The sequence below is a fragment of the Pyricularia pennisetigena genome, chromosome 3, assembly GCF_004337985.1.
Source record: "Pyricularia pennisetigena strain Br36 chromosome 3, whole genome shotgun sequence".
Classification (NCBI taxonomy): Eukaryota; Fungi; Ascomycota; class Sordariomycetes; order Magnaporthales; family Pyriculariaceae; genus Pyricularia; species Pyricularia pennisetigena.
In genome coordinates, this window is record NC_043742.1 from 6,845,638 (window position 1) to 6,870,732 (window position 25,095).

At 51.3% G+C, this 25,095-nt stretch overlaps 6 protein-coding genes across 6 annotated transcripts; 2 read left to right on the top strand and 4 right to left on the bottom strand.

Moving 5' to 3' along the window:
- Positions 1 to 245: 245 nt before the first annotated feature.
- PpBr36_03617 (uncharacterized protein) lies at positions 246 to 1,342 on the bottom strand (the record flags this gene model as incomplete). The annotated part of the gene is made up of 4 exons (XM_029890788.1): positions 246 to 705; positions 765 to 931; positions 1,140 to 1,251; positions 1,290 to 1,342. 4 exons carry the CDS (start codon positions 1,340 to 1,342, stop codon positions 246 to 248), a joined length of 792 nt encoding a protein of 263 aa, XP_029753317.1.
- An 827-nt stretch (positions 1,343 to 2,169) lies between these two features.
- Positions 2,170 to 2,933, top strand: PpBr36_03618 (uncharacterized protein; the record flags this gene model as incomplete). The annotated part of the gene is made up of 3 exons (XM_029890789.1): positions 2,170 to 2,236; positions 2,357 to 2,429; positions 2,621 to 2,933. 3 exons carry the CDS (start codon positions 2,170 to 2,172, stop codon positions 2,931 to 2,933), a joined length of 453 nt encoding a protein of 150 aa, XP_029753310.1.
- Positions 2,934 to 3,446: 513 nt separating this feature from the next.
- On the bottom strand, positions 3,447 to 7,040 carry PpBr36_03619 (uncharacterized protein; the record flags this gene model as incomplete). Its single annotated transcript, XM_029890790.1, has 1 exon — positions 3,447 to 7,040. The coding sequence occupies one exon, from the start codon at positions 7,038 to 7,040 to the stop codon at positions 3,447 to 3,449; it is 3,594 nt and encodes a 1,197-aa protein (XP_029753311.1).
- A 5,726-nt stretch (positions 7,041 to 12,766) lies between these two features.
- PpBr36_03620 (uncharacterized protein) lies at positions 12,767 to 14,893 on the top strand (the record flags this gene model as incomplete). Its single annotated transcript, XM_029890791.1, has 5 exons — positions 12,767 to 12,844; positions 13,248 to 13,267; positions 13,480 to 14,425; positions 14,503 to 14,568; positions 14,621 to 14,893. The coding sequence occupies 5 exons, from the start codon at positions 12,767 to 12,769 to the stop codon at positions 14,891 to 14,893; spliced, it is 1,383 nt and encodes a 460-aa protein (XP_029754199.1).
- Positions 14,894 to 20,556: 5,663 nt separating this feature from the next.
- On the bottom strand, positions 20,557 to 21,462 carry PpBr36_03621 (uncharacterized protein; the record flags this gene model as incomplete). Its single annotated transcript, XM_029890792.1, has 1 exon — positions 20,557 to 21,462. One exon carries the CDS (start codon positions 21,460 to 21,462, stop codon positions 20,557 to 20,559), a length of 906 nt encoding a protein of 301 aa, XP_029754198.1.
- An 820-nt stretch (positions 21,463 to 22,282) lies between these two features.
- On the bottom strand, positions 22,283 to 25,035 carry PpBr36_03622 (uncharacterized protein; the record flags this gene model as incomplete). The annotated part of the gene is made up of 3 exons (XM_029890793.1): positions 22,283 to 23,542; positions 23,614 to 24,599; positions 24,681 to 25,035. The coding sequence occupies 3 exons, from the start codon at positions 25,033 to 25,035 to the stop codon at positions 22,283 to 22,285; spliced, it is 2,601 nt and encodes an 866-aa protein (XP_029754197.1).
- Positions 25,036 to 25,095: the final 60 nt, after the last annotated feature.

Sequence of the window (25,095 nt, forward strand, 5' to 3'; positions counted from 1 at the left end):
GCACAATCACTTGTGTTGACAGTACAGTCCGAGATACGTCATACAGAACAAACTACGTTTCACAACACTACACAGAAACAGCAAAGATAATCTTGATCACATTGGTCTGGGCCGGCGGAATCTCATTGAAATCATCAATTCCCTAAAAGCCCAGTTTGCTTTTGTGAACGCCGTGCAACCATGCCCTTTTGTATCAAAAATCATGAACTACCAACCCGTTCCCAGAAACCCAAAGTGAAATAGACTTAGTTCATCTGCCTGATCAGAGCGTTGATGTGCTCCTCACGGTTGCCAAGGTCACCACCCTCAATGAAGTGCTTGAACTTGCGGCTGCGGAAGCCACCAGTGGGGTTGCTGAGCTTGAAGGGCCACAGGAAGTTGGAGGCCTGCTTGAAGTTGGGGCCGACGGTGAAGATCTCGTGGATGAGATCCTCAATGCAGATGATGCCGTACTGGCCGAGGTTGGCCTCGATGATCGAGTTGTCGGTAAGAGCAATGCGCTGCTTGTCGACCTTGCCGTAACCGCGCTTGTAGATGAGCTCCTTGACGGTCTTGAGGTTGGGGTAACCGTAGGCAACCCACGGCTCAACGACCTTGATCATCTCCATGGTGGCCTTGGTAACACGGACGAAGCATCCGTTGTTGATCTGGAGAAGACGGAGGAGCTGGAGAATCTTGCGGGGCTTGGGGGCAATCTTGTTGATACTGTATCGAATAGGTTAGCACGACGCTCTCAAGGCAGTCAGTACGCGAGATCGACTTACCCCTTGATACGGACGACAAAGATCAACTTCTGCTCAGCAGGGACGTAGAAGTCGCCGGCCTGCTTGGCAACGCGGTTGAGGCGGATCTTCTCACGCTCGGCATCGCGGTACTCCTTGACGTACTTCTCAGCACGCTTGAAGATGACCTGGCGCTTGTCCTTGTTGGCCTGTTACATAGGATGGTTAGCATCGTTTCCAATTAGAAATCGCATGCCTCGTGTGGTGATAAGAAAGACATGTTGTCGTGTCAAGGGTCAGACCCGAAAGATGGTAATTTTGCAACAGCATCGACAGAGTCTAGTCGCAAAGGGTATGTTGTCCATCATTTCCTTGACACGACAACACCACACAAGGCTAGCACCGGTAAAGGCTCACCTTCTTGGTCTTCTCCTGCTCGGCGAGCCTCTCGGCGCGAGCTTTCTCCTGAGACTTGCGCTTCTTGAGCAGGGTCTCGGGGACCAGGATCTGGTCGTTGGTGGGGACGGTGCTATATTCACAATCAGATTAGTACGCAGTCCGGCATACACGAGGTATGGAGTCTGAGAGCGCCGGTTGAGAATTGCTGCCAAATGCGACATTCTCGTGTGGCTAACTCGAAGCTATGTATTTGATCGGTGAGATGGTCGCGCGTTCAAAGCCTTGTCGGCTAAGAACTCTGGACTCTGACACTCATCCGACAACGACCCTAGCCGAAGCCTTGGGAAGCTTTGCACAAATGCTTCCTCGAAGCTAGCAGGCCAATTTTTCAGGCCGCCATCGACGATTGGCAAGCGGCAATGATCTTGAGGGAGAAAGAAACATCATTCCCTTCATCCCCAACACCCTAAGCAACATCTCTCAGTCTGCAAACCATATTCCAGGTCTAGAGAAAGAGGGAGAGGCCAAGGAAGATTCGAGCTGGTACTGCAGCAAATTTTCTTCTCCCAGAAAAGGACAAAAAAACTGCCAACAGATTCCAGCGAGAGGACCACGACAATCTGCAAATCTCGCGTAGAACCCGCACGCACGTCGTACTCAGGGAGGGGGAGGGATGCCGTACGAAGACATATTGACTTTGGTTGACGGCGAGGACCTTCGAAATGGTCTTTTTTTGGCTGGCTCGGGACGAGTTTGAAGGAGGAAAAAAACCCAAAAAGTTCGTCTCCCTCTCGAGAAAAAGAAGTGGGAAACGTGAAGTGCGGAAAAGGGACATGGATCAAAGCCCCGCTGTGATCTGCACTTTGATTGGCTGAAATGTCGACACAACCCCACGTAGGGTTTGAAAAGCTTACTGCCTCGATTTCCCGCCCGGCCAAAGCAACGCTACTTCGAGTGTGGCATAGGAATAAAATTATCGACCTCACACTCCCGCAACCAAGCTCACTGTCGACAAACACCAAATATCCGCCAAACACTAACCAACAAGATGCCTCCCAAGAAGACTCAGCGTCCCGCCCAGGAGAACATCTCCTTGGGCCCCCAGGTCCGCGAGGGTGAGTGAAACTGCCAGCGTCTTTTCAATGGTTAAGACGCACCAAGTTCTCTTGGTGTCGTCTGCCATGAGCCTTCACGCTCGCAAGGATAACAGTATACTAACCGTAACCCCGCTATAGGTGAGCTCGTCTTCGGCGTTGCCCGCATCTTCGCCTCTTTCAACGACACCTTCGTCCACGTCACCGATCTGAGGTAAATAAACGCAACTCTTCCCGTCGACCGACCGAACATACAAAGCACGCGCACATACAAAATGGCGGGGCGGGTTCATGAAGATTGCCCACTTAACCGCCCAGTCCGTGTTGGGTCAATGTTTGGATCGGGAGCACACAAGATACACTCTGGTGGCTTCTTGCATAGGCTAACATTCTGGGTGATTCCAGTGGCCGCGAAACCATCTGCCGTGTCACCGGTGGAATGAAGGTCAAGGCCGACCGTGACGAGTCGTCACCCTACGCCGCCATGTTGGCTGCCCAGGACGTCGCCGCCCGCTGCAAGGAGCTGGGCATCACCGCCCTGCACATCAAGATCCGTGCCACCGGTGGTAACGGCACCAAGACCCCCGGTCCCGGTGCCCAGTCTGCCCTCCGTGCCCTGGCCCGTTCCGGCATGAAGATTGGCCGCATCGAGGATGTTACCCCTACGCCGTCCGACTCGACCCGCCGCAAGGGTGGTCGCCGTGGTCGTCGTCTCTGAGTTTGTGCGCAGATTCAGAGTGGCGTACTTCACGATCAGCAACGAACAAAAAAAAAGTTTATGGATGGGATGCACAAGGGTCTTGGTTGGTTTTATGGCACTGTTGGGATTTGGAACTTCTTTGCGGCGTTGACCATTACGAGGAGGACGGCATTGGCTTGCCTGGTCTCCAAATTTCAAACATTCCTGGTCACATGATGTCTGTTGGCACGACCGCGGAAATCATAAGATAGATAAAAATCACCATGATGGTTGAATGAACCTTGATACCCGCCCGCGGCCTAAATAACCACCTGTCAATCCAGCGCGACGTCAGTTCAGCAACATTCATGCAGACTGCCTATCTAAAGTCATATGTGAAGCCATTGCCATGTTTTCCATGGCAAGTCCGACCAAAAGTTATTTTAACCCGTGTGAATAATGTCTTGCTATCCGCCCACAGCGCCAAAATGCAGCCGTTCCGACAGAACATGACAGCCTGGACTCTCTACATACGTATCACAACCTTTTGTCTCAAACCCTTGGGTTTGTCGTCTTGTACTCAGGCTTGAGCTGCCAAATGCCACGCATTGTCGACCCAGACTTGTCCAACACCGCTACCCTATGCAATGCCTCCTTGAAATCTGCCGACTGCTTAGGGCCGGTGCAGTACTGGTTGAAGTGGTCCACCAGCGCCTTGGACGGTGCCTGGCCGCCATGTCGCCTGATGAACGGAGGTATCATGCGCATAAAGTCGTTTGTGGCATAAACACCAGGGGTGCCAGAGCGCGACGATGACCCTGACCCCCTCCCACCAGCACCGATGCCGTGCCGGTCTGCAAGGCTAGATACTATCGAGCTCGAGCTAGTTCCTCCTCCGCGGCCACGCCTAACATTCGGCGCTGTGGGCCTCCCGACATCGCCAACCTCTCCTGTCCATGTCACACGCCCAGGTTCGACATGCCGTGCTCGCTCCGCCGCGCGGCGAAGCGAGGCTGCAGCATCAGCAGCGATCCGCTCTGCCTCTTTCTTGAGCATTTCACGGCTGGCTTGGGGCTTCTTGCTCCCGCCAGACTCGTTCATGATAACATCGTGTTCCAATGTGCTGTGTACAGACCTCGAAAAAATCCCCTGCATGATTCTATCTTCCTCATTCTTTGGTTTCTCTTCATTTTCGTCTTTGAAATCCTCGAGGCCTGCAACACCAGCGATGCTCCGTAACTCCTTCTCGTCGTCTTTGGGGTGCTCGCTCTTGACCTGCGGGTTCATGGCTGGATGTGATGGGGCGTGGTAAGAGTCTGAACCTGGAATGATCACCGTGGAAGCGCCTTGTGCCACGTTCACACTTCCGCCGTTTGACTTGACCTCGCTGTCCTGGAACATCTTTCCAGTCTCGGTTTTGCCATTTTCGTGGGATGAAAGCGTGAACAAGTCGTGCAAGTCGTTCATTGTAGCAAAAGCGGTGCGCTGAGACGGATCCTTAAGAACCTTGTTTGTGAGAAATTGTTTGAAGATCTGCCGCTGGTATATCTTCTCTTCGATTGTTCCGGCTGTCATCAGCCTGTAGATTGTAACCTCCTTCTTTTGTCCAAGTCTCCAAGCACGCTCTCGCGCCTGCACATCTGTCGAGGGATTCCAATCTGGATCGTAGATGATGACCCTGTCTGCTCCCGTAAGGTTCGTCCCCAAGCCTCCTACCTTGGTAGTCAGCAGGAACAGGTCGATCCCAGGAGAGTTATTAAACTGGTCAACCATGGCTTGCCGGTCCTTGATGGCTGTTTTTCCGTCCATCCTGAGGTAGGTGATGTCGTCTTGTTTCCTCACGAAATCCTCCAGAATATCAAGCATCTGTGTACCTTGCGAGAAAAGAAGGGTTTTGTGCCCGAATTTCTTCCACATTTGCAAGAGCGCCTTGACAACTTGCATCTTTCCCGACTTGTTGGCACTACCCCAGTTGTAGTGGTGATCATTCCGGAGGCTAGGTTCCACAAGGTCTGGATGGTTGCAGACTTTCCTGAGGTAGTCAATACCAAACAGAGACTTCCTGGTGCCGCTGAGGATCTGATCCATAGCCTGGGAGGCCAAGAACTGTTCATAAGCCTGCCTCTGTGCCTCGGTCAGCCTGCAAAAGAGAACTTGCTCGCTCTTTTTGGGAAGGTCTGTGGCAACATCAGCCTTGACGCGTTGTAGAAGGTAAGGGCTGATGGCATCCTTGAGCGTTTCTGCACATTTCTGGGCAGCCATAATCTGGAGGTTCGTAGCGTTGGCATAGCCACCCATCTTGATAGGTATTTCGATATTGTTTCGGAATTCATGCAAAGTCCCAAGACGCATAGGGTAGATGAAGTCAAACAATGACCACAGCTCAACCAGGTTGTTCTGGATCGGAGTCCCTGAAAGGATAACCCTGTTGGGAGTACGCAACTCTTTGCAGTATACTGTCAATGATGTATTCGGGTTGCGAATCTTGTGGCCTTCGTCAAGCACGGCATAATCCCACTCGACTGGAATGAGAATGTTTCCGTAGGTCTGTAAACCAGCATAGGTAGTTACCAGGACGTGGCCGCTCTCAACCACCCGATCAACAATCCTTTTTGCTGCTGCAACACCTTTTGACTTTTTGGACTTTCGTGTGGACTCGTCCGAGGAGTAACTGTCGTCATCATCCTCGATCCGGCCCTCATTCCGAATATCATACATTCCGCTGCCGGATGAGTGTAGGATTGAGACTCGCAGTGGAGGCCACCATCTGTGAAACTCATTTACCCACTGCTGAAGTAGTGTGGCCGGGGCGACTACGATCACAGGCTTCTTTAGCTTCTTACTGTAGTGTAGGGCGGCAACGAAGGATATCAGCTGTACTGTCTTTCCCAGACCCATTTCATCGCCGACGATACCGCCTACGTTCTGTTCATAGAGCTCGGCAAGCCACCGAACACCTGTTTTCTGATAGTCAAATAATGCAGGGTATATATCGCCTGGGAGCTTCAGGCCGTTGTCGAAATGATGATCGGGGTGATCTGGTAATGGCTTCCACCATTCCTCTGTTCCCTTGTCGTCTTCGGCAGTGCCTCCGTTTGCTAACTGGTAGCGTATACGAGCGTCTCTTCTCCGCTTGACCCAGATGTCGAGCCTCCTTTTGTAAACGGCCGGACTGCCATCATCAATCCCGCTGAGGTCGACTGCGCCATCCTTGGTCAACCTACTCTTGACTCCATTCTTACGTTTTCGGTCGGTGAAAAGCACACCAACCAAATCGAACCCATCATCCGAGGCTTCTTCTGCCTCGTCTGAGGACGCGCGGCCCGATGAAGGTCTGAAATCGTCATCTGAGCCAACCCGGGGGGAGCTGCTTGCTTGCTGTACCTTGCGCTTTTTCCTGGGGCGTAAAGAGAACTCTGACTCGACGACAGATTTGGGAAGTTCTTTGGCGTCGTTGGCAAAGCCAGGGGCCCGGAGGTTTTGATGTGATTGCGGCGCTTGTGCATCGAGGCTCTCCAACTTTTCAGCTGCAGCCTCATCCTCGGCTTCGATAATGGCGTCGGCGAGATCACCTTCAGCTCCAGCAGGCCTATCCCCTCCAATCCTGGCAAAAGGTGTGATCTTTCCCGTCCGGATTAGATACTCACGCTGGGTCTCGTTCGGTAACCTCTTAGAGAGAGAACCCTTGCCGTCCGCCGTGGTGTTCTCGCCCTCCGCCGCATGTCTGCGCGCGATGCGTTCACTCAAGTCAAGGATGTCCCTGTTTATCTGATCAATGTCGCTCCTCGCCTTTTCGATGTCTACTTCGACTCGCTGAAGGGCTGCATGTCTGAGGGTTCCGCTATCCTTTTTTTGGATCAACGTGTTCAGTTTGTCGGTAAGCTTGGTCTGTTCAGCCTTGGCTTTGATGATGCGTTTTTGATCTTTCTGATCTTCAACATCTATCAGTGCCTCGTTGGCCTGCTTGGTGATGTCCCGTTCGAGCTCGTCCTGGTCGCGCACATTTGCGGTAAGACCGGCCAAGGCAGATGCTTCATCGTCGGCCTGAGGTGGCATGGAGTTTGTCACGGTTGATGCAGCGAGCCCCTCGTCAGCAGTTACTGACTCCCCCGACAAACCTCGCTCATTCTCTTCACCCGAAGTCATAGTTGATGAGCAGTCTGTTGCCTGCCTGGGCTTGTATTGGGTGAACAAAAACCCTCAATTAAAGCAGTCTAAACCAGTCCCACGGTTAATCTGTCAGAATCGAATGACAGAATAATCCTGCCAAGAGGCAAAAGTGAATCTCCTTTCGGACCAGATCAAATCCCTGATGATATCGGGTGGGGGGGTAGGTGTCTCTCGGCGAAGACCCTCGGAGTTGCGAGTAATCGCGTCGTTGGCACGAAGGCACGTGAGTAATAGTACGTCTACAAAGGATGGTTCCATGACATCACGATGTCAAAAAGTGGAGGGGTGACTAATTCAGCCCTAACCCTACATACAGCAATACCATGCAGCAGAAAAAGTCAGACACGCCAGAGTAGGGAGTTGGAACCTGTCACATGTATATCCCAACGTAGGCACGTCTAGACTTTGGACCCATTTGAATTTGGGTTTGGGAACTTAGGAACTGCGAGTCTGCTGTAAGCTTTTTCCCAGTAAAACAAAATTGTGGTTCATCTACGTCGTACCATCCTATTCTTGTGGCGAACACACCCTCGTTTTAGCAGCTAGCACCGAGTCGACTCAGATGACCCAAGTAACGAGAAATCCAAGGAGACTTCGGGGCGGGGAGACGATAATTAAGGTTCAAATCGCGAGTGTGACGCTCAGGCTGTTAACAGTAAACGGAACAGAACAAGTGAGCCAGTTCATGTCTAATCATCCATGCTGATGTGCAAGCGAAACAACAAAGCGCCCGCCCATAAAAAAGGATTTGGAACGCATACGGTTCATCTCAGTTAGAGATTACCGAACCTGAAAATCATCGGTTGATTGCATGGCTATGGAAGAGAATGCAAGACGAAGCGAAGATATCATCATCTCGGCCTCGCCGTCCGTCAATGAGTCTTGGTGAAAATGCTTTGCTTAACTTACCGTGTGCTGTCAGGTAGACCTAGCAGCCAACTGGCTTTCACCTAGATGCCTATCGACGTCAGCTGTCTAATTTAGCTTTGATTCAATTGGACTCAGGGTCCTACTATGGGATGAATCCGTGGAGATAGGACCCGGCCATCCGGAGTTGATTTCAAAATACAGAAACGGTTGCGAAATCTGACGAAAGGATGCCATGGCTTCGTATTGAAGCCGATAATTACTCAACAGGCAGTCTTGGTTGTAATTTCTGATTCAGCAATAGAGTCGACCCCCGATGAAATTGCCGAAGATCATGCATTATGCGTAAATCACTAGCGTGGTCGTTAGTGAGAGGCTGAAGTGGGCACATTGGTGGGGCGTTCTCCAGGGACCTGAGACCTCAACCGGCCTCCTCGTCTGCCTGCAGCGAGCACGGAGTCGACTTCGGGAGATGCCGAATCTTGGTGCGACTCTGGCATCCAGGCCGTCAATGATCTGATTGATGATCACACAGGCCGTGGCACCGCTTGAGCCCTGCAAAACAGAGAAAGAAAGCTCTGGTCAAACATTCAAGGTCGTCCAAAATTACCGTGTTTGTAGTAGCATTCCCCCTCAGTCAGCGCCAAACGAAACCCAAAGTCCACATAACAACCCCATCGGTGACGCTCGCTACGATTTATCTGGCGATTTGATGTCCACAAGGAGAGGCCGATGGTGGGGGACAGGAGAAGTACTGTAAACAAACTGTACCTCGCTAGCAAATCTTTTGGGTTCAATTCTTCATTAACTTGCCCAGGGATAATCATTCACCGAACAAATTAATCCCAAAAAGGGCTTTCTTATGGCCGGAGCCTCTGGGGGGAAAGATCCCGAGTGGCTGTGTCTTTTGGAATAATGTGAAACCCCATCATCTTTTGTGATATGTCAGCAGCATCTTTAGATTCATCGTCATCTTCTTTATGCTTCTTCTTTCCAATGTGGAGACCAACATGTGCACAAGGACCTTTCATCCACGACATGACATTACATTGTAAGTTTGGAACCAATGCATCCCTTTTCTTTGCATACTCCGGTTTGGCGAGTCCAAATTTGCCTAACCAGGAACTTTCTGGGGTGTGCAGGAGTGAACCAGATCCAAAGACAAATCAAGCGATGCTATAGGGCACAGTCTTGTCGACAACTAATTTCTCCCCCGCATCTATAGCGCAGGTACAGAGTACCAGTTAGGGAAGGGTGTGCGTATGTGTGCGTGATGTGTCGCCATTTCTAAGATTACAATTTACAAACGTGATGGAGGGGCTGTAAAAAAAAAAAAAAAAAAAAAAAAAAAAGATAAAACGAAGATGAATTAATAGTCCGCCGAGAACGGGGGTTGTGATTCCGATTAGCTTCTTCTCGAACGTTTCCTTTGACCTATACAGTTTAATTGTCTAGTTGATTGCCGGAATACTGTACCTTATGTTCCTACATTAAGATGAATTAAGATGAATTAAGATATGCTAGATAAGGTATTAGGTATATTCTACCTCCTTTCTCCTCTACTCTTTACTCCATACGTCCACACCAGCCTGTCGCATTATGACCGTTACATTCCCGATGGAAATTGTCCCTTATGGAACCCCTCACCAACTGCTATACCGGTTATAATACCCATGCATGGTTTTAGAACGTGTATAGTAGTAGCATCAATCCATATACTGCGTATTCTTTTCGTCTGGGTGGTGTGGGTGGTTTGAATCGACTCGCAATCCCTGAATCATGCGTTGAAAGTTCTGTAAACGTTAAGTTATATATTATATGTGCAACTATTCCCCCATACTCTCCGTCAACCAAAATATTTGAGCATCTGTCTTTTCTGACTGGTCATGGCAGATCCAAAATCACGTTTAAAAATAACATCCAACTACTGTGTGTATTGTTCTATGACTATCTCAAGTAGCAAACCGTGGGTCACACCACAGTGCTTTGTTTTGGCAACTCAGCCAACTCAAAGGATCCTAAGAAAGTACTTCTAAATTGCGATCATGTACCATGCGAAATCCTCCGGATTTTTACTATATTTGTTGAACTGTGGCCGTGCATACGGACAAAAAAAAAAGAAGGTTCGTGACGGGAGGTCAAGTCGAGACAATTCTATTGTCCGCATCGACTCAGGAACTGTCGTATATAGCCCTACTGTCTACTTGGGTTCTCCCCGCAAACCAGGTTTGATCACTCCAAATATACGTTGCAGGCAAGGTATTGGGGCATCCGTATAATGAACAGCGCTCGCAGGTGACCAAGCCTACAAGCTGGTACCCTTGTCCGGGCTGTATGCTGTAGCGTAGTGTCTGTCGCGCGAAGTCAGTAGCTGTCAGGGAGCTGCGTGGTAATCAGTTGACGCAGCACTGTGCCAGACTGGACTACTATAGTACGTTAGCTGGGAAGTTCCCAGCGCTTGTCGTAGCCTGGTGGATAGTCCCCACAGTTCTCCAACATGATACTCAAAATTCCAAATTATCCCGACAAACCAAAAAGTAAGGCGGATAATAAAGAAGCAACAAATCTCTCGTACTCATACTGTCCTCCTGTGAAGTAATTACAAGCCTCTTTTCGAATTAATGACCTGCTTCTTGTAGATCCAACTTAATGACGGCCCTCGCCTACAAGGGCAAGTATCCACAATATCCGCAGGAGCTGCGGAGGCAGGATAACCGACCAAGACGCAACACGGTCGCGAATTGCACGCGCCGTTGTGCAAGCCGATTGGCACAGCGGCTAAGGAGGGAAGCCCCCAAGCCCCGCTAGAAGCAATTTCCATTCTTCTAGAAGCAGCGCAGGGAGCAGACGAGGTTTCAAGACGGAGCCAAGACAAGCCTCGCCCAAGGTCCAAGGCACCCTCCGCTCAGAAGCATAATTCATCAATCTTATTGCCAGGCTCCGTGAAACGTTTCCCGTTCATGCGACTCCCTGGAGCATCCTCGACTGCTCAATGCTCCCCTCCGCATAGTCGCAGCCGGTCTCATCCATGACCACTTTTGCCAACCGCCAATCGGCTCATTTCTGCCGCCCAAAGACGCTCACCATCGCAATCTTGGACTCGCCGACGGCTAGGATTTTCCACAGTTTTATCAGAATTTCCATCCACAGAACTGGATGGGCGTACCAGAAGCTAGCTGGCTCGATTTGGGCTTGCGGCTACGAAGCCCTGCAAGCCTCCTCCTCCTATAGGAATTTTTTTTTTTTTTCTCACACACCTGTCGAGAGGCTTAGAGCAGACGGGCGTGTTGTCAGAGCTGCTGACGCCTTGCTGACAAGCTGTCGTATGGGGTTACATGGTAAAAGCTTTCCCGGACATCTCTCAGACTGAGAACCGTCTGGAAACCCACTAGTCAGCCTGTCGGTTCCTCAGCGAGCCCTCATCTTTCGTCCCATAGTTCATCGCTCATCCAGGATCGCATAGCCTAGTTGCATGACTGCCATCTCAACGACCTGACGCTTCCAGCTAATCAGAGGGATCAGACAAAGCCCGGCCTTGAACATCCATCCAGACATCAGCCGCCTGAACCGAACATGTCTGTCCTGTCACCTGCTGGCCGCCCCGTATGCCTATGTCTCAAGGGTTATCCCTCTAATTGAACTGGCAGCTGCCTGCTTTGACTGCTGACTGACGCCTGACAGATCTCATTGATATTGGATCAAAATAGGGCAAAATAGGGAGCGGCTGTGTGCCTGCCACTATACCTCCGTTGCGAGCCAAATCATGTGTCTATTCGGGTCGTATCATTTCCAATTCCCCCTTTTTATTTCCCATCCTTCTCGAACATTTCCCGCTGGTCAACCCCTGAGAACTGTCATTCGCCAATCTCATCGCCCTGTCTACAGCACCCTCTTGGCTGGACGGGGATCAGATTCAAGTACGATGCGCTATCTTTCACGTCCCCTCATCGTCAAGGCTGGCACCCGTGATCTCCGCTTTGTTCTGTTATAGCCCATCCCTGGTCTGTTATACCATCCATTCCCATGTCCTTGAACCCAGCCCACTTCTCAACCACAAGTACCGCCCGTCGAGCTTGACGTACCCCCCTCCTTAGCTTGCTGGCCCTCTTTTGCTGGACAGCCAGTCTCTGGTTTTTCTTGGTTCACGGAGATTTCTTACCCGCAATTGCGCTCTCAGTGAACACCTCGCCTTGATCAGGCTATTGGACCGTGATCATGTCGATGCGCTGCCAGCTGCGCGTAGCTTGGTAGAGGTCCCAATTTACAGCAGAGTAAGTACCCATCGTCATTCCAGGGTATTCCTTTCCAGCTCAATGCTCTTCTTTTTTTTTTTTTTTTTTTTTTTTTTTTTTTTTTTTTTTTTTTTTTTTCTTCCTTCCAGTTCTTTCCCCCCACACCGCTTCGCCTCCTCGACCATCATCGGCTCTGTATCGTCTGCTGTGTCCCCGCTACAGTATAGCGTCCTCTTCCGAATGCATGGGACCTCACGTTTCAGCATGAATTCTCCTTTCGGCTTGCACAGTTTTGTAACCTTGCCTGCATCTTCCACACCTTGATCTCTTGCCCGCCTTTGAGCCCTTCTCTTTTCGGTCGACCGCGAAATCACGCATCCAGGTCCCGTTCCTAGCCCCTGCACACCTAGAGTCGCAATCCAGCCACGCCCCTCCCCACTCTCGACCCAAGTTGCCTACTTGGTATCCATACTCCTCCCCTAGGAGAACTACCTGGCAGGCTAGATTATCTGCCTACCCTACCCTGTTACCAGGGGGCCATGGTCGCTGGCAGGCGTTTGTTTCTATTCCGGTTGGTAGACCATGGCATAAGATCCCCAAATTATGCTACCGTCATCGCTGCCCACCTTGCTCGGGAACACCACTTTTCTGACCCAGGACCTTTTTTACGTACCGTACGAAGTACATGCTGCTTTCAATCTTGTTCCGGTGCAAAACATTCCCTTTCCACTTTGCTGGGCCCTCCTCGTCTTCTACCCGAGCAGATCAGACGATATAATGCAGCCCTTGCCCACCCAAACCCTGCTATAATAACTTTTGAGTCCCCAACCCACACTAATACGCCCACACCGGTATCTCCACCAAACCACCAATAGCACGAACTGCGAGAAGTAAAAAAGGCTGGGGGGCTCGCACCGAGACCTACAGTAGAAAGTGGGCGGAGATCCTCATCATCAGACACTCAAGAAACCGTTTGGAAATACGATTGTCTGTTAAAAGGATCGCCCCTCCCTGCTACCAGTCTATAGTTTCTATTTTTTTTTTCTTTCGTTGAGCTTAACCTCCCCCATACACACACCGACAGAACTACAAGGTTCTTCAAGAGTGAGTGGAAGAGCAAGCCTGTGGATATACAGAACAGAAACAGGTGCAAAACGCGGTCAACAACGACGATCGATACAGACATATGTGCTCTCCCCGACATTTATCGACGGCTTTGACATTACTACCAAGCGGGGTCGATAGCAGCTGCATATCGGGTCTCTTCCTTCAGAGGCCAAGGCGAGGGCCAGTTCCAACAGTTGACCTCGCAACAGCCCTCCGGGGCTCGCAATTATCATTCTTTCCATACAGACTCCGGCAACCAGCCAGAGCGGTTCGCTCTGGCGGACCCCATGCATCGGCACGCTGGCGGGCCACTATAGAGTTCAGGCGGATTACAATGACTACTCACCACAGGAGTCGCATCCGCCGCAGCAAAGCCAGTCATCGCATGCCTACGAGCCGCACCACCCACGATCCCTCGCAGGTTCGTCGACACTGCACGACCCCACGGAGCATCACAGCCATCATGTGGCGGCGCACTCACATCATCCTCCAGCCCTCCATGGACTGCCACAGCATCGCCAAACTCCATCCCACCACCACCCGGTGCTGCTAGACCCGGTGCAGATGAGCACCCACTCGGGTTCGAGGCATATAGGACACCAAACGCCGACGCAGTATGGGGCTGGCCCGTCTCCTCATTCCGTGGTCCCGCCACCGCTCTACCCGTCAATGACACCGACACAGTCAGGCCCGAGCGGTGGTATCAAGCGATCCCGACCCGATGATCTCGATCTTTCAGTGCCCGGAATCGCCGAGCTTGACCAAGGTGAGATGGACTCCATTCAGCAGTCGCAACACATGGGCGCGGCATATGCACAATCTGCATCGACGCCTCAACACCACCACCATCGGATGCCTGAAACCGGTCCTCCCTCAAAGATGATGCGTCGGGATTCCCAAGGAGCAGGTGGCGTTGGTGGTGGCGCGCCAAGCGTGGTGGGCCAAGCAGGCATGCCACCTCCGGCCCAGAGACCCAGAGGACCAAAGTTAAAGTTCACTGCAGAAGACGATGCGCTCTTGGTGGACTTGAAGGAAAACAAGAGCCTCACGTGGAAGCAGATTGCTGAGTTCTTCCCTGGGAGGTCCAGTGGCACACTCCAAGTGCGCTACTGCACCAAGCTCAAGGCCAAAACGACGCAATGGACCGAGGAAAACGTAAGGGCTCCCCATTCCGTGGGATAATACTCACGAGTCTGTCTTTTACTGTACTAACAAGACGGTCTGCACTACAGGATCAGAAACTTCGGACAGCTCTGCAAGACTACGAGAGGGAAAAATGGAGGATTGTGTCTAGCAAGGTAGGCACCGGCTTTACACCAGCTGCTTGCCAGGAGAGAGCCATAATTCTAGAGGGAGGCGCGCCGCATGGACATACGCTTGGAAGTCCCTTATAGCAATCAGCGTCTCCTCCAGGAGCCTCAGCTTCTGGAGGGGACACCACCGGATACACGCATCAGCCAGCGACACATGAATCATCACACACCACCGGAGCTTACACCCATCAACCACCAGCCTCCGAGTCGGGACTTCACTCCGGATACTCAAACCCGCCGCCTGCCACACACGCCCCCAGCCACCATAATATCTACCACCCCACCCAACTTTAGTAGTCAAGCTCGATGAAAGTTGGGGACCGGGATAGGCTGATTATGCGCGAAAAGCAAAATATTCACGAAGGACCAGCATTCCTTCTCTACCGGGATCAGGTCTCTGCGGTGAGACCGACATACATACAGCACGGACAGCTTAGCGCCCCATGACTTCTGAGCGCCGTGCCAGCATCCTTTCACGGGGAATAACTGCCTAAACCAGCAATGTTCTGGGTCATTCAGCTTGGCCAGCCCCCCAAAGTTGCGACCTTGCAACTTCCTGCCTCTTGGCCAATTTTTCTTTTGCCGTCTTTGATTTTCCCCGACTACCCCTTGTTTCCTTTCCTATTTATTTTGTGGACCAAGACCTGAGATCGCTCGTTCTATAGATGTTCTGTTTTCCTTGTTTTTTTTTTTCTGTTTTTTTGTTTTTCTTTTGTTTTTCTCTTTTCTCTTTTCTTCTCTTCCTGTAGTACGGCTCGGCTTTGCTTCAGGCGGGATAATTTCGAGATACCCTCCCCGGCCCGGCAGCATGTGTCGATGATTTTTGCAGAAGATGGTTTGTTACACCTTTGATATTGTCTTGTTTTGTCTTCTCTTTAGGATATGTGGTGATGAACATAGAAAAGGGGGAATACCCGGATGCATTTTGACAAAAAATTTTGCATTTATATCAGAGATATGGATTGGCGCGCGCACATAATATGATAGTCACGTTTTGTACCAGTCGCATACTGTGCACTTTTTGTTTACACTACTAGTCTAGAGGCTATTTCTAATTTAGTGACTTTTGCTTCGCTACGGCTGGTCTGCTGGAAGATAGGTACCTAAGAAGGTTTTGTGGGAGAAAGCAGCTGAGGGGAAGGGTCCAAAAGCCCCCCCCCCCCCCCCCTGTGATGTTGGGTGCCAAGGCCGGTGGCAGTGGAGGTTAGCAAAAGAGCCCACAAAGGATGTCGTACAGCACTCGGGTGTAGGGACGGCAAAGGGGGGGGGAGGGGGGACAAAAAAAAAGACTTATTTGCGAACCCCAGAGCTGGCCGGTGTGCGACTCATTCATACATGGTACATGGATTCTAGTGGAGTTTATATATCATGCTATCCACCGACGATATACTAAGTATGTCCGTCCTATTACTGACCGTAGTCTTATGAATAGGCCAACCAAGATTTTGCAAGATCACACGCGGCGGGAGGTTGTGAGACGCATTACAATACGACCAACATGGACAATTACCCCAAATTGGATAATTCTGCACAATCCCAAAGTGCTGACACATGCGGAATTATTGAATTTTATTCTATTTTTTTTTTTCCATAATTTCTTTCTTCACCCCTCTGTGACGTTGTCAACGGAGCGTCTTTTTATTCTTCTTTATTTTTTTACTATTATTATTTTTCTTTCAACCCCTTCCCCTTGTCTGTCCGTTCGCCTCATAAACATTAGGCTTCGGGAAGGGTCAACAGCCTCAAATGCAGGTTAAGCAGGCCAAAAGCCAATTTGAACTGCCGTGGGTGTGTAGCAGCAGGTGGGTGGCTTGCGAGGAGGCAAGCGCGCAAGCGCACGGGTCTTCGGAGGGGGGGCAATGGAACCGTGACAGCGTGTGTGGGAACCGGAATGAAACGCTGTACTACTGTACTACTGCTTTGCAGCAGCATTAAATGCGGAGATTGGGCACAGAGACAGAAGGGAATTTAAAGTACTCGGCTAAGAAAGAAAGGGAGGTTTGCGCGTACTGTACCTGGACCTGTACATTTTGGCTTACCTAGGTAGGTAAGTGTACCTTATGTTGCCTTACCTTGGGCGCTAAGGGGCAGCTACTACCTTGCCTTACCTACCTTACCTAGTAGGTAGGAGGACCAGTGGGTGGATAACTGCTTTTTTTTTTTTTTTTTTGTTTTGTCTGGAAATTGATTGCCGTGGTAATAGCTCCTCCCACGGTACAAGCTTTTTTTTTTTTTTTTCTTCTCTTTACAGTAGGTACTCCTTTTTGTTTTGTTTTATTTTTGTTCTATTTTTTTCTTGGTTATTTTAATTCGCTAGGCATTTTAGTTTGGTTGGACCAACCAAAACTGCTTTATCAGATAAATCTGGCAGTCCGTATCTCGCTTATGCTTGACGCCAACCGCCGGAGAAAAAATCGACTTTCGAATCGGGACTTTGCTGCGGGGAGGCGCTTGGGTCATTGGCATTCTTTGCCTTCCTCATTCTTCCTGCCAAGCCTTGATAATTCACTGACCTGTTGTATCCTGACCCTTTTTTTTTGCCAATACTTTCCTTTCTTTGGGTGAATCCAAAACCCCCTTCCTTGTTCAATGAGGAACAATTGCTGATCCTTCCCTTTATGTGGAGACATAACCAACACTGGGTTGCGCGCAAAGACGAGTCTCCCCTTTTTTTAAAAGCAACTTGCTCCCACAACAGGCAGGACAGACGGAAGAAGCCGATAAGGAACATACGGGAATCGCCTTCCCTGCCTGTACATAACAGAATGATTGCGAAAACCTATATACAGTTATGACAAATGAAGGCACAGGCAGAGCTTGCATTACACAGACCTCGAAAATAGAGCTCAAGGGCCACAATAGGACCGAGGAACGGCGGAACATATGATTGCGAGACGCCATCTTTGAGAGGGGTATTCCCAGGGCCAAACATGGATGGGCTGGGCTAGGCTGGATGGGATAGATAATGGACTTCCTCTACCGAAGGACCTCGGGCCACTTTTTTCTTTTTTCCTTCTTGGGATTTGCGGTCTCAGGGAAACACGTCCGGCCCAACGCGTCCCTTTGCCCCGACTGGCGCGCCCCATCCATCGGGTAGGAATTTCATCATCAGCATCATGTGCGTGTACGTGTGTGCGTGTGGGTGTGCGCCCATTCATCCCGTTGGGCTATCTTGCCGCCCGACCCCTCCTGCAACAACGACGCAATGCACGGTAACAAACTATGGAACCGCCGGTGACGGGTTTCCTGGCTATAGCTTGACCTCATATCTACATGAACTAGCCTCTAGACCTAGCCGGACAGCGGACAGCGCCCAGGGACATGGGGATAATTCCAACCAACCAACCTCCCTGGCCCTGGCTTGCCTGTCAAGCATTGGCAGGTCCTCGAGATAAAGTCCAGGAAAGAAAGGGGAACTGCTAATGGGGATGGGTGGTACATAAGGACACAGGAACATAACCCCGGTGTTTCCGAGAGACCAAAGAGGCATTGGTTACGAAAAAAAGGCGCGTTTATGGGCACTTTGTGGGTGGGGGGAAAAGATCGCTTGCCTCTTTGGTTCGGTTCGTCTTGTCTCTGCTACTCCCCCGTCATGGCATAGCCAGCTGTGAAATGGCGAGTCCGGACGCTGCGTGCCGGGGTAGCATTTCGGAAAGAGTCTGGATTTGTCGGTTATGATGTGCTTGGCCGCTTTGTTTTAGCTTTTTTTTTTTGTTTTTTTCTGTTCCCAGCTTTGCCCAGCCCAAAAAGTGAGGGGGCTTGTGTCCTTTTTTTTTCTCTTGTGCTCTGCCCTATATCAGCCATCTATATCGCCCCCTATATGACAAGTCTGTTAAGTAGGGCACGCCGCCCAACACCCACACCCTCCTCTCTTGCCACTTCTTTTTCCCCCTCTGTTGCCTTTCCCGCGCCACAGAGAATTTTTTTGGGATTGAGTTTCTTTTGGGCTCTTTCGTCTTCTAGCTCCTACAAGGGGAGGGAATCCATCGGGGCCCCAACCCTTATTTGCTGCTTCTATCAAGCTATATTGAAGAATTTTCTTGTTTTATTATTTGTTGTCTCCCATTTTGTCCCGCCTAGTAGTCTTGGTCAACGTCAGGGGGGGCAAACAAAAGATGAACCAAAGCAAGCAAGCGAGCCTCACAAATGCAGCCACAGACGTCTTGTTGTCTCCGGAAATCATGGAAGAAGCGGTGTGTTCTAGGTTGATGTCTGTTGTTGTCTTGGTTGTGGGAATTCCCACAAGCTGCTTACCTGGACGAGGTATTTTGAAGCGACTTGATTTTAAATTAAATCAGAGAGGCAAAAAAAAAGGAGGCGACAAACGGTAGCCAGCCATGATGATGCTACTGGCGCACAAGGTTCGCCTTGTCTCTCCACTCCATCTTGGGAGATAAAAAGGGGCTCTGCAGAGCAAGGAGATCCAAGACATCTTTGGACGCCTTATTTGCGCTTTGTGCGTGAGGCTCGCTTTGCTGACAGTACAAAGGATAAGGGGGAAAAAGTCTTGCTTGGTCTCTGATCTTTGGACCAGTCACCGTAGCTACCATACTTCCTTCAGTCGTGTACCAGATGCAGAACGAACTGCAAGCATCGTCATAAGCCTACTTGCCCTTCACCGACCTTTCAGGTTATGGACTCTTTACTAATCAGCATGCGAGGACCCGGCCATTTTTCTCTGCTGCTCCGCATGCGCGCATATGTGGTAAAATGAGAGAGGGGGAAAAAAAAGTCTGTAAACCACGCTGGTGCGTTCTTCATGGAATATCTGCGACCCTGGCAGATGCGTGGTGTTGTACTACGTAGACATGGTACAGGTATTTATTTGGCTTTGATTTGCTAAGCTGGTAGTTGCTCATTTTTACTTTTTTGCTTCTCCTTTCTCTCTTTTTTTGGATTTTTTTTGTTGATCATGTAGATCTTTCTTTTCCTTTTGGCTCCCGCGGCGGCAGTTTCCTTCCGCTTGACTGAGTCTGGGTATAATTGCGAGAGAGACTTTTTTTTCCCTCCCGTTCTTTTGTTTCTTTGTGGCTGGCGTTGAGCTGAAAAAAAGACAAGAGTTTAGCGCGCTCTAATTCGTACAAATCTGTAATACTATACCCCCGAAGGATGCAGTTGTCGCGCCATTTTTTTGTTACTTTTTTGATTTGCTGCTGTTGCTTTTCATCCTTTTTTTTTTATTTTTATCCTGTTTCGTTATTGTGCGGTTGTAGCAGAATTATAGGGTCAGGGGCTGCGGTCATGTCATCCTCTACGGTGCCATTGGATCCCGGCTTACCGGTCAGCTTTCAGGGTTTTGCTTTTCAAGATGCCTGGATAATTACACGCCCTATTTAATCCGAGACATAGAATGACGAATAAAAGAAGGAAAGAAGAAAGTAAAAGGAAACTAAAAAAAAGTGGTCGGCACAGCCCTGTGAAGATGGTTGGTTCAGCCTCCGTTATCCCGACTTGACTGGCGGCTCGTATTCCTACTGATGGATTTAGTCGCGAATTTTTTCCAAGGGATCTGGACTGGAACATTCAGATCAAGCCTTGAAAGCCTTCGCTCGGGCCTCGATGTCAGCCTCAGTCACCAGAGATACATACGGTGAGGTTTTGCGCTGAGCAAAACAAATGCTGGTCAATTCGTGTCTGCTCCAAGTGATTAGGCGAGGCTAAGACGCGGTTGCTCCGTCATCTCTGCCTCCTATATCAATTAGAATAGTTATTGGCCGGTCTAGTATATGGTTACACTTATACTACTGCAGGTCACTGAAGAAGATCGTCAAGACGAACCATACCGGAGTTTTTATCATAGTGAGGGTATAACTTAATATATAACCCGGTGACCAAGTACAAGGTAGTGGCCATATACCCTGTGCAACAAGACACCCGATAGTTTAAATGTATTTGCCCTCACACTAGGAAACATGGGATACACAATAGACCAAAACGATGTAAAAGAAAGCCCATCCTCGCAAAAACAATCCTCTACAACTCATCCTTGGCATCGGTCGCCGCAGCCTCGGCAGCCTCGGCGGACCTCGAAGCAGCCAGAGCGGCTGCCGAAGCCTCGGCCTCCTCCTTCTCCCTCGCGACGCGTGCCTTCTTCCCGGCCTCGGTCTCCTTGAGGACCTGCGCCTTGACCGTGAACTTGATCTCCCGGCTGTTGGAGTCGAGGTCCGGCACCGTCCGGTCCACCACCCAGCCCGTGACGCCGCCGTCCTTGAGCACCGGCCCGTACCTCTCCAGATCCGCCAGCTCGGCCTCGCACCCGCTGCCCTCGGCCACCCACAGCGGCAGCGTGTGGTAGACGGCGCCGGCCGCGAACATGACGACCAGGTCCTCGTCCGGCGGCAGCCTCGCCGCCTCGGCGTCCACCCCCTCGCCCGCGTCGTCATCACCACCACCCGCCACCACGCTGGCGGTAGGCCTGGGCCTGGGCGTGGCGGTGCCCTTGATCTTGATGCCCGGCTTGTTCTTGTGGTAGACGCCAAACAGCCACATGCCGTCGCTCTCCTTGTCTCTGCGCTGCACCTCCGACCACCTCTTGACCGCCTCGGGCATGTCGGTGAAGTTCATGAGCACCACGTCGCGCTTGGGCCCGTGCTCGTCGACGCCGTCCCAGCTCCCCGGGAACGGCCGCCCGCCGAAAAAGTACTTGAGCGCGTTCGCCCACGGCTGCAGGCCCAGCGGCTCCTCGTTCTGCAGCTCGCTGAGCAGGTGCTGCCGCGCCGTGAAGGTCCGCGTCGCCGTGCACGTCGCCTCGAACCCCGGCGGCGTCTCGTGCTCGCCGAACGGGTTCGACCAGGGGAAGTCGTCCACTACCCGGCTGACCACCACCTCGGCCGTCGCGGCTGCCGTGAAGAGCAGCGCGATCCTGGTGACGAGTTTCATTGTGGAAGGTTGATGTTTTCTGTATCGGAGTGTGGCGTCAAATATGATCGGGAACTTGGTATATAGCAACTCTTCTATTATCGAGGAAGCTATACAGGGAACACAAAGCTGGACAGACCAAGAACAAAACAAAAAAAAAAGGGGGATATAACTTGCAGCAAGACTCATACATAAAATGTTTCTTCAACTCACCATCAACGTGGCCTGTTTCCCAGCAATTAAAAACGGCCGGCAGCAATGAAGATATGATTACGGGCTTTGTTGTCCTTTTCGGCGTGTCGTTCTCCGTCTTTCCCTTTCACATGGTAGCGATATATGGGTTGTCGAATTTAGCCGGAGGCTCTGCTCTCCATGGCCCAAAAGGGCATTATTGCAGGCACCTGCTCCCGCCCGGAAGCATGGCATGCAATTCCGCAGGACAGACAGATTCCTCTTGATCCGATCTACCCCGCAGCCATTTGGGGCCAAGAACCAGGCCGTACGCGAAGGTGATGCGAACGGAGAACAGGACCAAGACTAACCGAACATCACACCACGTGGCTTGACATACACTACAACTCGACATCCGAACACGAGAAGGAAGACGCAAAATGTCATAAAAAAAAGAAAACGTCAATTATCCCTAATTCAGAACGCCCCCCCGGACAGAGGCTGGCTGGTCAAGTCATAAACAGGCAAATTGCCCCCGACCCAGCAGACTCTAAGACGTGCTTTTGTCTTCCTAGACTGGCCTGACTTCCCATGTCATGCCTGCCTATGCAACCAGAAAAACCAAAGTGGAACAAAATAACAGAAACCGACACAGAAAAAGCCCACCCATCTACGCACGTACAGCTGCACCCAGAGCTCCACCGGTGAACTGCGTTCCACCAGCTTGCCGCTGTGTGTTGCCGCCAAACCGCGGGCCTCCCCTGCCGCCGCCTCTGCCCCTGCCGCCACCACGGCCACCCCTGCCGCCCTGTCTCTCGAATGCGTTGCTTGTGCCCTGGGTCCTCTGTTCCAACGTACGCTCGTTTGACTCGATGAGCGAGCTGGCCTTGTCTGAGAGGGTAAGGGCAAGGCTCTGCAGACGGCTGAGCTCGACACCCTTCCGGAAGATGACCGTTTGTTTGACCTGGTCGAGGGCAGCGGCAAGCTCCTCGTGGCTGATCATTTTGCTCACGACGGCCGAGATCTTGGTCGACTCCAGCTCGAACATGTCGCTCAGCGTCTCGATGCTCAGCGTGTCGTAGAAGGGGGCGTATGTGAAAAGGTACGTCCTCAGACCCTCCTCCTGGATCTGCTTGGCAAGCATGGTCTTGATGGCATCCGTGTTAGGCATCAACTCCCAGATCTTGATGCTGTGAATAAACGACGTGGCCTTCTTCCACTCGCCAGCGGCAAGGGCCTTGGATGCCTGCATCACGTGGTCCCTGGTGTTCTCGGGGGGTCCAGTGAAGATTTGTCTCTCATGGTACTCGAGCATGCGCCTGTAAGTCTTGCTGATGATGCGTTTCTTGATGTCGGGTGATGAGCCAGTCTGGGCCAGCAGAGGAATCTCAAGGAGCATGCTGCATGTGAGGTAGACGCATTCCAGCAGCTCCAAGTTGATGTGCATGTGGAAGGGCAGCTGCCTTTGCCTCTCTAACCTTTCCTGCTCGGGCGAGACCTGGTTGAACCTCTGGATCATCACACCCTGAGCGAGCAGCTCCTTCTGCCTGCCACTGCCGCAAATGTCTTGCAGAGTGTTCTGGGCATCGTAGACGAGCCCCTTGCGGAACGCACAGAGTCCGACCTGAACAAGCGTCCTGTTGTAGAGAATCTGGGTGAGAACGTCGAAGCTGCTGATGGTCTCTTGCAAGTGCGACATAAGCATCATGTCACGAGATTTGTAGTAGTCATCGTGCAGCGCCAGGAAGTAGATCTGGCACAGCATCGCTCGTGCTCTGTGGATGCCCTCGCTGTTTGCAAAGAGGTAGTTGCAAAGAACGTTGACCAGTTGGGCAGCCTCCACCGTCTGCTCGCGGGGGGTGATGCTGGACTCCTTGTCACCAACAGCCTTCCAGCTGTTCTCCTCGAGAATCTTGATGACTTGAGCGGGCTAGATTGTGTAACACTATAATTAGTACGCCATCCAGGCACGTGTCATACCAAACAGGTTGCAGTGCTTACCTTGAAGTAAACGTGATCAAGACGGCGCATGATGGCACGGTTCAAGCTCTCCTGAGGAATCTCGAGCGAGGCATCCTTGCGAAGACCCTCGTAGTAAAGCTGGGCACGGAAAATGATGTTGTACAGAGCACCCTCGTCACTCAGCCTCTCAATGTACTCTGAGGTGTGGGGGTCGATGGCTTGGAGAGAACGGGTGAGCTCGTCGTCAAGCCTTTCCGTGTAGGACACGATGCTTCCAGGGATCTTGATGTACTTTTCGCCCTTCTCGAGGGTAGGGGGCTTCTCGTCGTCGTCCCACTCCTCGGCGCTCTCCAGCACGATGTGGTCCTTGTTCTCGTCGAGGACGGTCAACAGGAGAGACAGCTCCTTCTCTGCCGCCTTCCAGTGCTCGACAGACAGGGCCGCGCCTGCGCTGGTACCGATATCGAATCGTGAAGAGACGAGTGCGAGGAGAACACGGATCCGTTGGTAGGGCGTCTGGGCAATTTCGCCAAGCTTTTCCATGATCTTGATCTGCTCGCCACGGTCGGTGTTCTTCTTGCCACGAGACTCCAGGATTGCCCGCAGGTGCTTGAAGATACTCTCGGGGGTGAATTGCAGCGTCTTGCCACCCTTGCCGACCCTCGCGAAGCCCTCATCGTCTTCCTCGTCTTCTGCAGCGGCCTCGTCAAACGAGACCTTGGCGGCCTTCTTAGGCTTTGGTGCCGGCTGCTCCTCCTCGTCTTCTGTGTCCATCATAAACTCGAACTCGTCGGCCTTGTAGGCATCGATTTGTGCCTGGTACTCCTTGTTGTTCTTCTTGATGCGCTGCTTGACGGCATTCAGACCGCGAGCATTTGTGGCGTTCATCTTCTTGGGTGTGACCTTTTGCTTGGCCAGAGTCTCGTTCATGAAGTCTTCCAAATCTGCGATGATCTTGATGTACATCTTGGGAGCAGTTGTACCGGTGCGCAACTTCTCAGCCTGGCGGTTAAGCTTGTCGAACTCTGCAGGGTGATCGTTCAATCAGTACTTGTAAATAAGCCACATTGCGCTTTCACGCGTCTCCATTTTCAATTCAGGCCTACCTGTTGCAATAGAGCCCCAGTCATTGATCTTCATGCCGTTTGCGATGGCCGTCACAGTAGACTCGAGCTCATCGAGGCGCTTGTCCTTGGCACTCTTGACTTTTGTGGTCACTTCCGCATCGCTGTCTTCCTCATCGGAGGAGTCGTCATCCACCAAGAACTTTGCCGCACCCTTCTTCTTGCCGCCAGCGTCGGCGTCAGAATCGGAGTCGGAGTCATCATCGCCAGAACCGTCGTTGTCGGAGTCATCGCCCTCATCTTCGAGTTCTTCCTCCTCCTCTTCGGAGTAGAGCTCCTCCTCGTCAGAGCTGCTCTCACTAGAGCTCTCGTTGCCGCCACGGAAAAATCGAGACATTCTGGGCAGATTTTTTGGTGGTGGTCGTGCTGGTTTTGTTGTGAAATTCGACCCTCGATT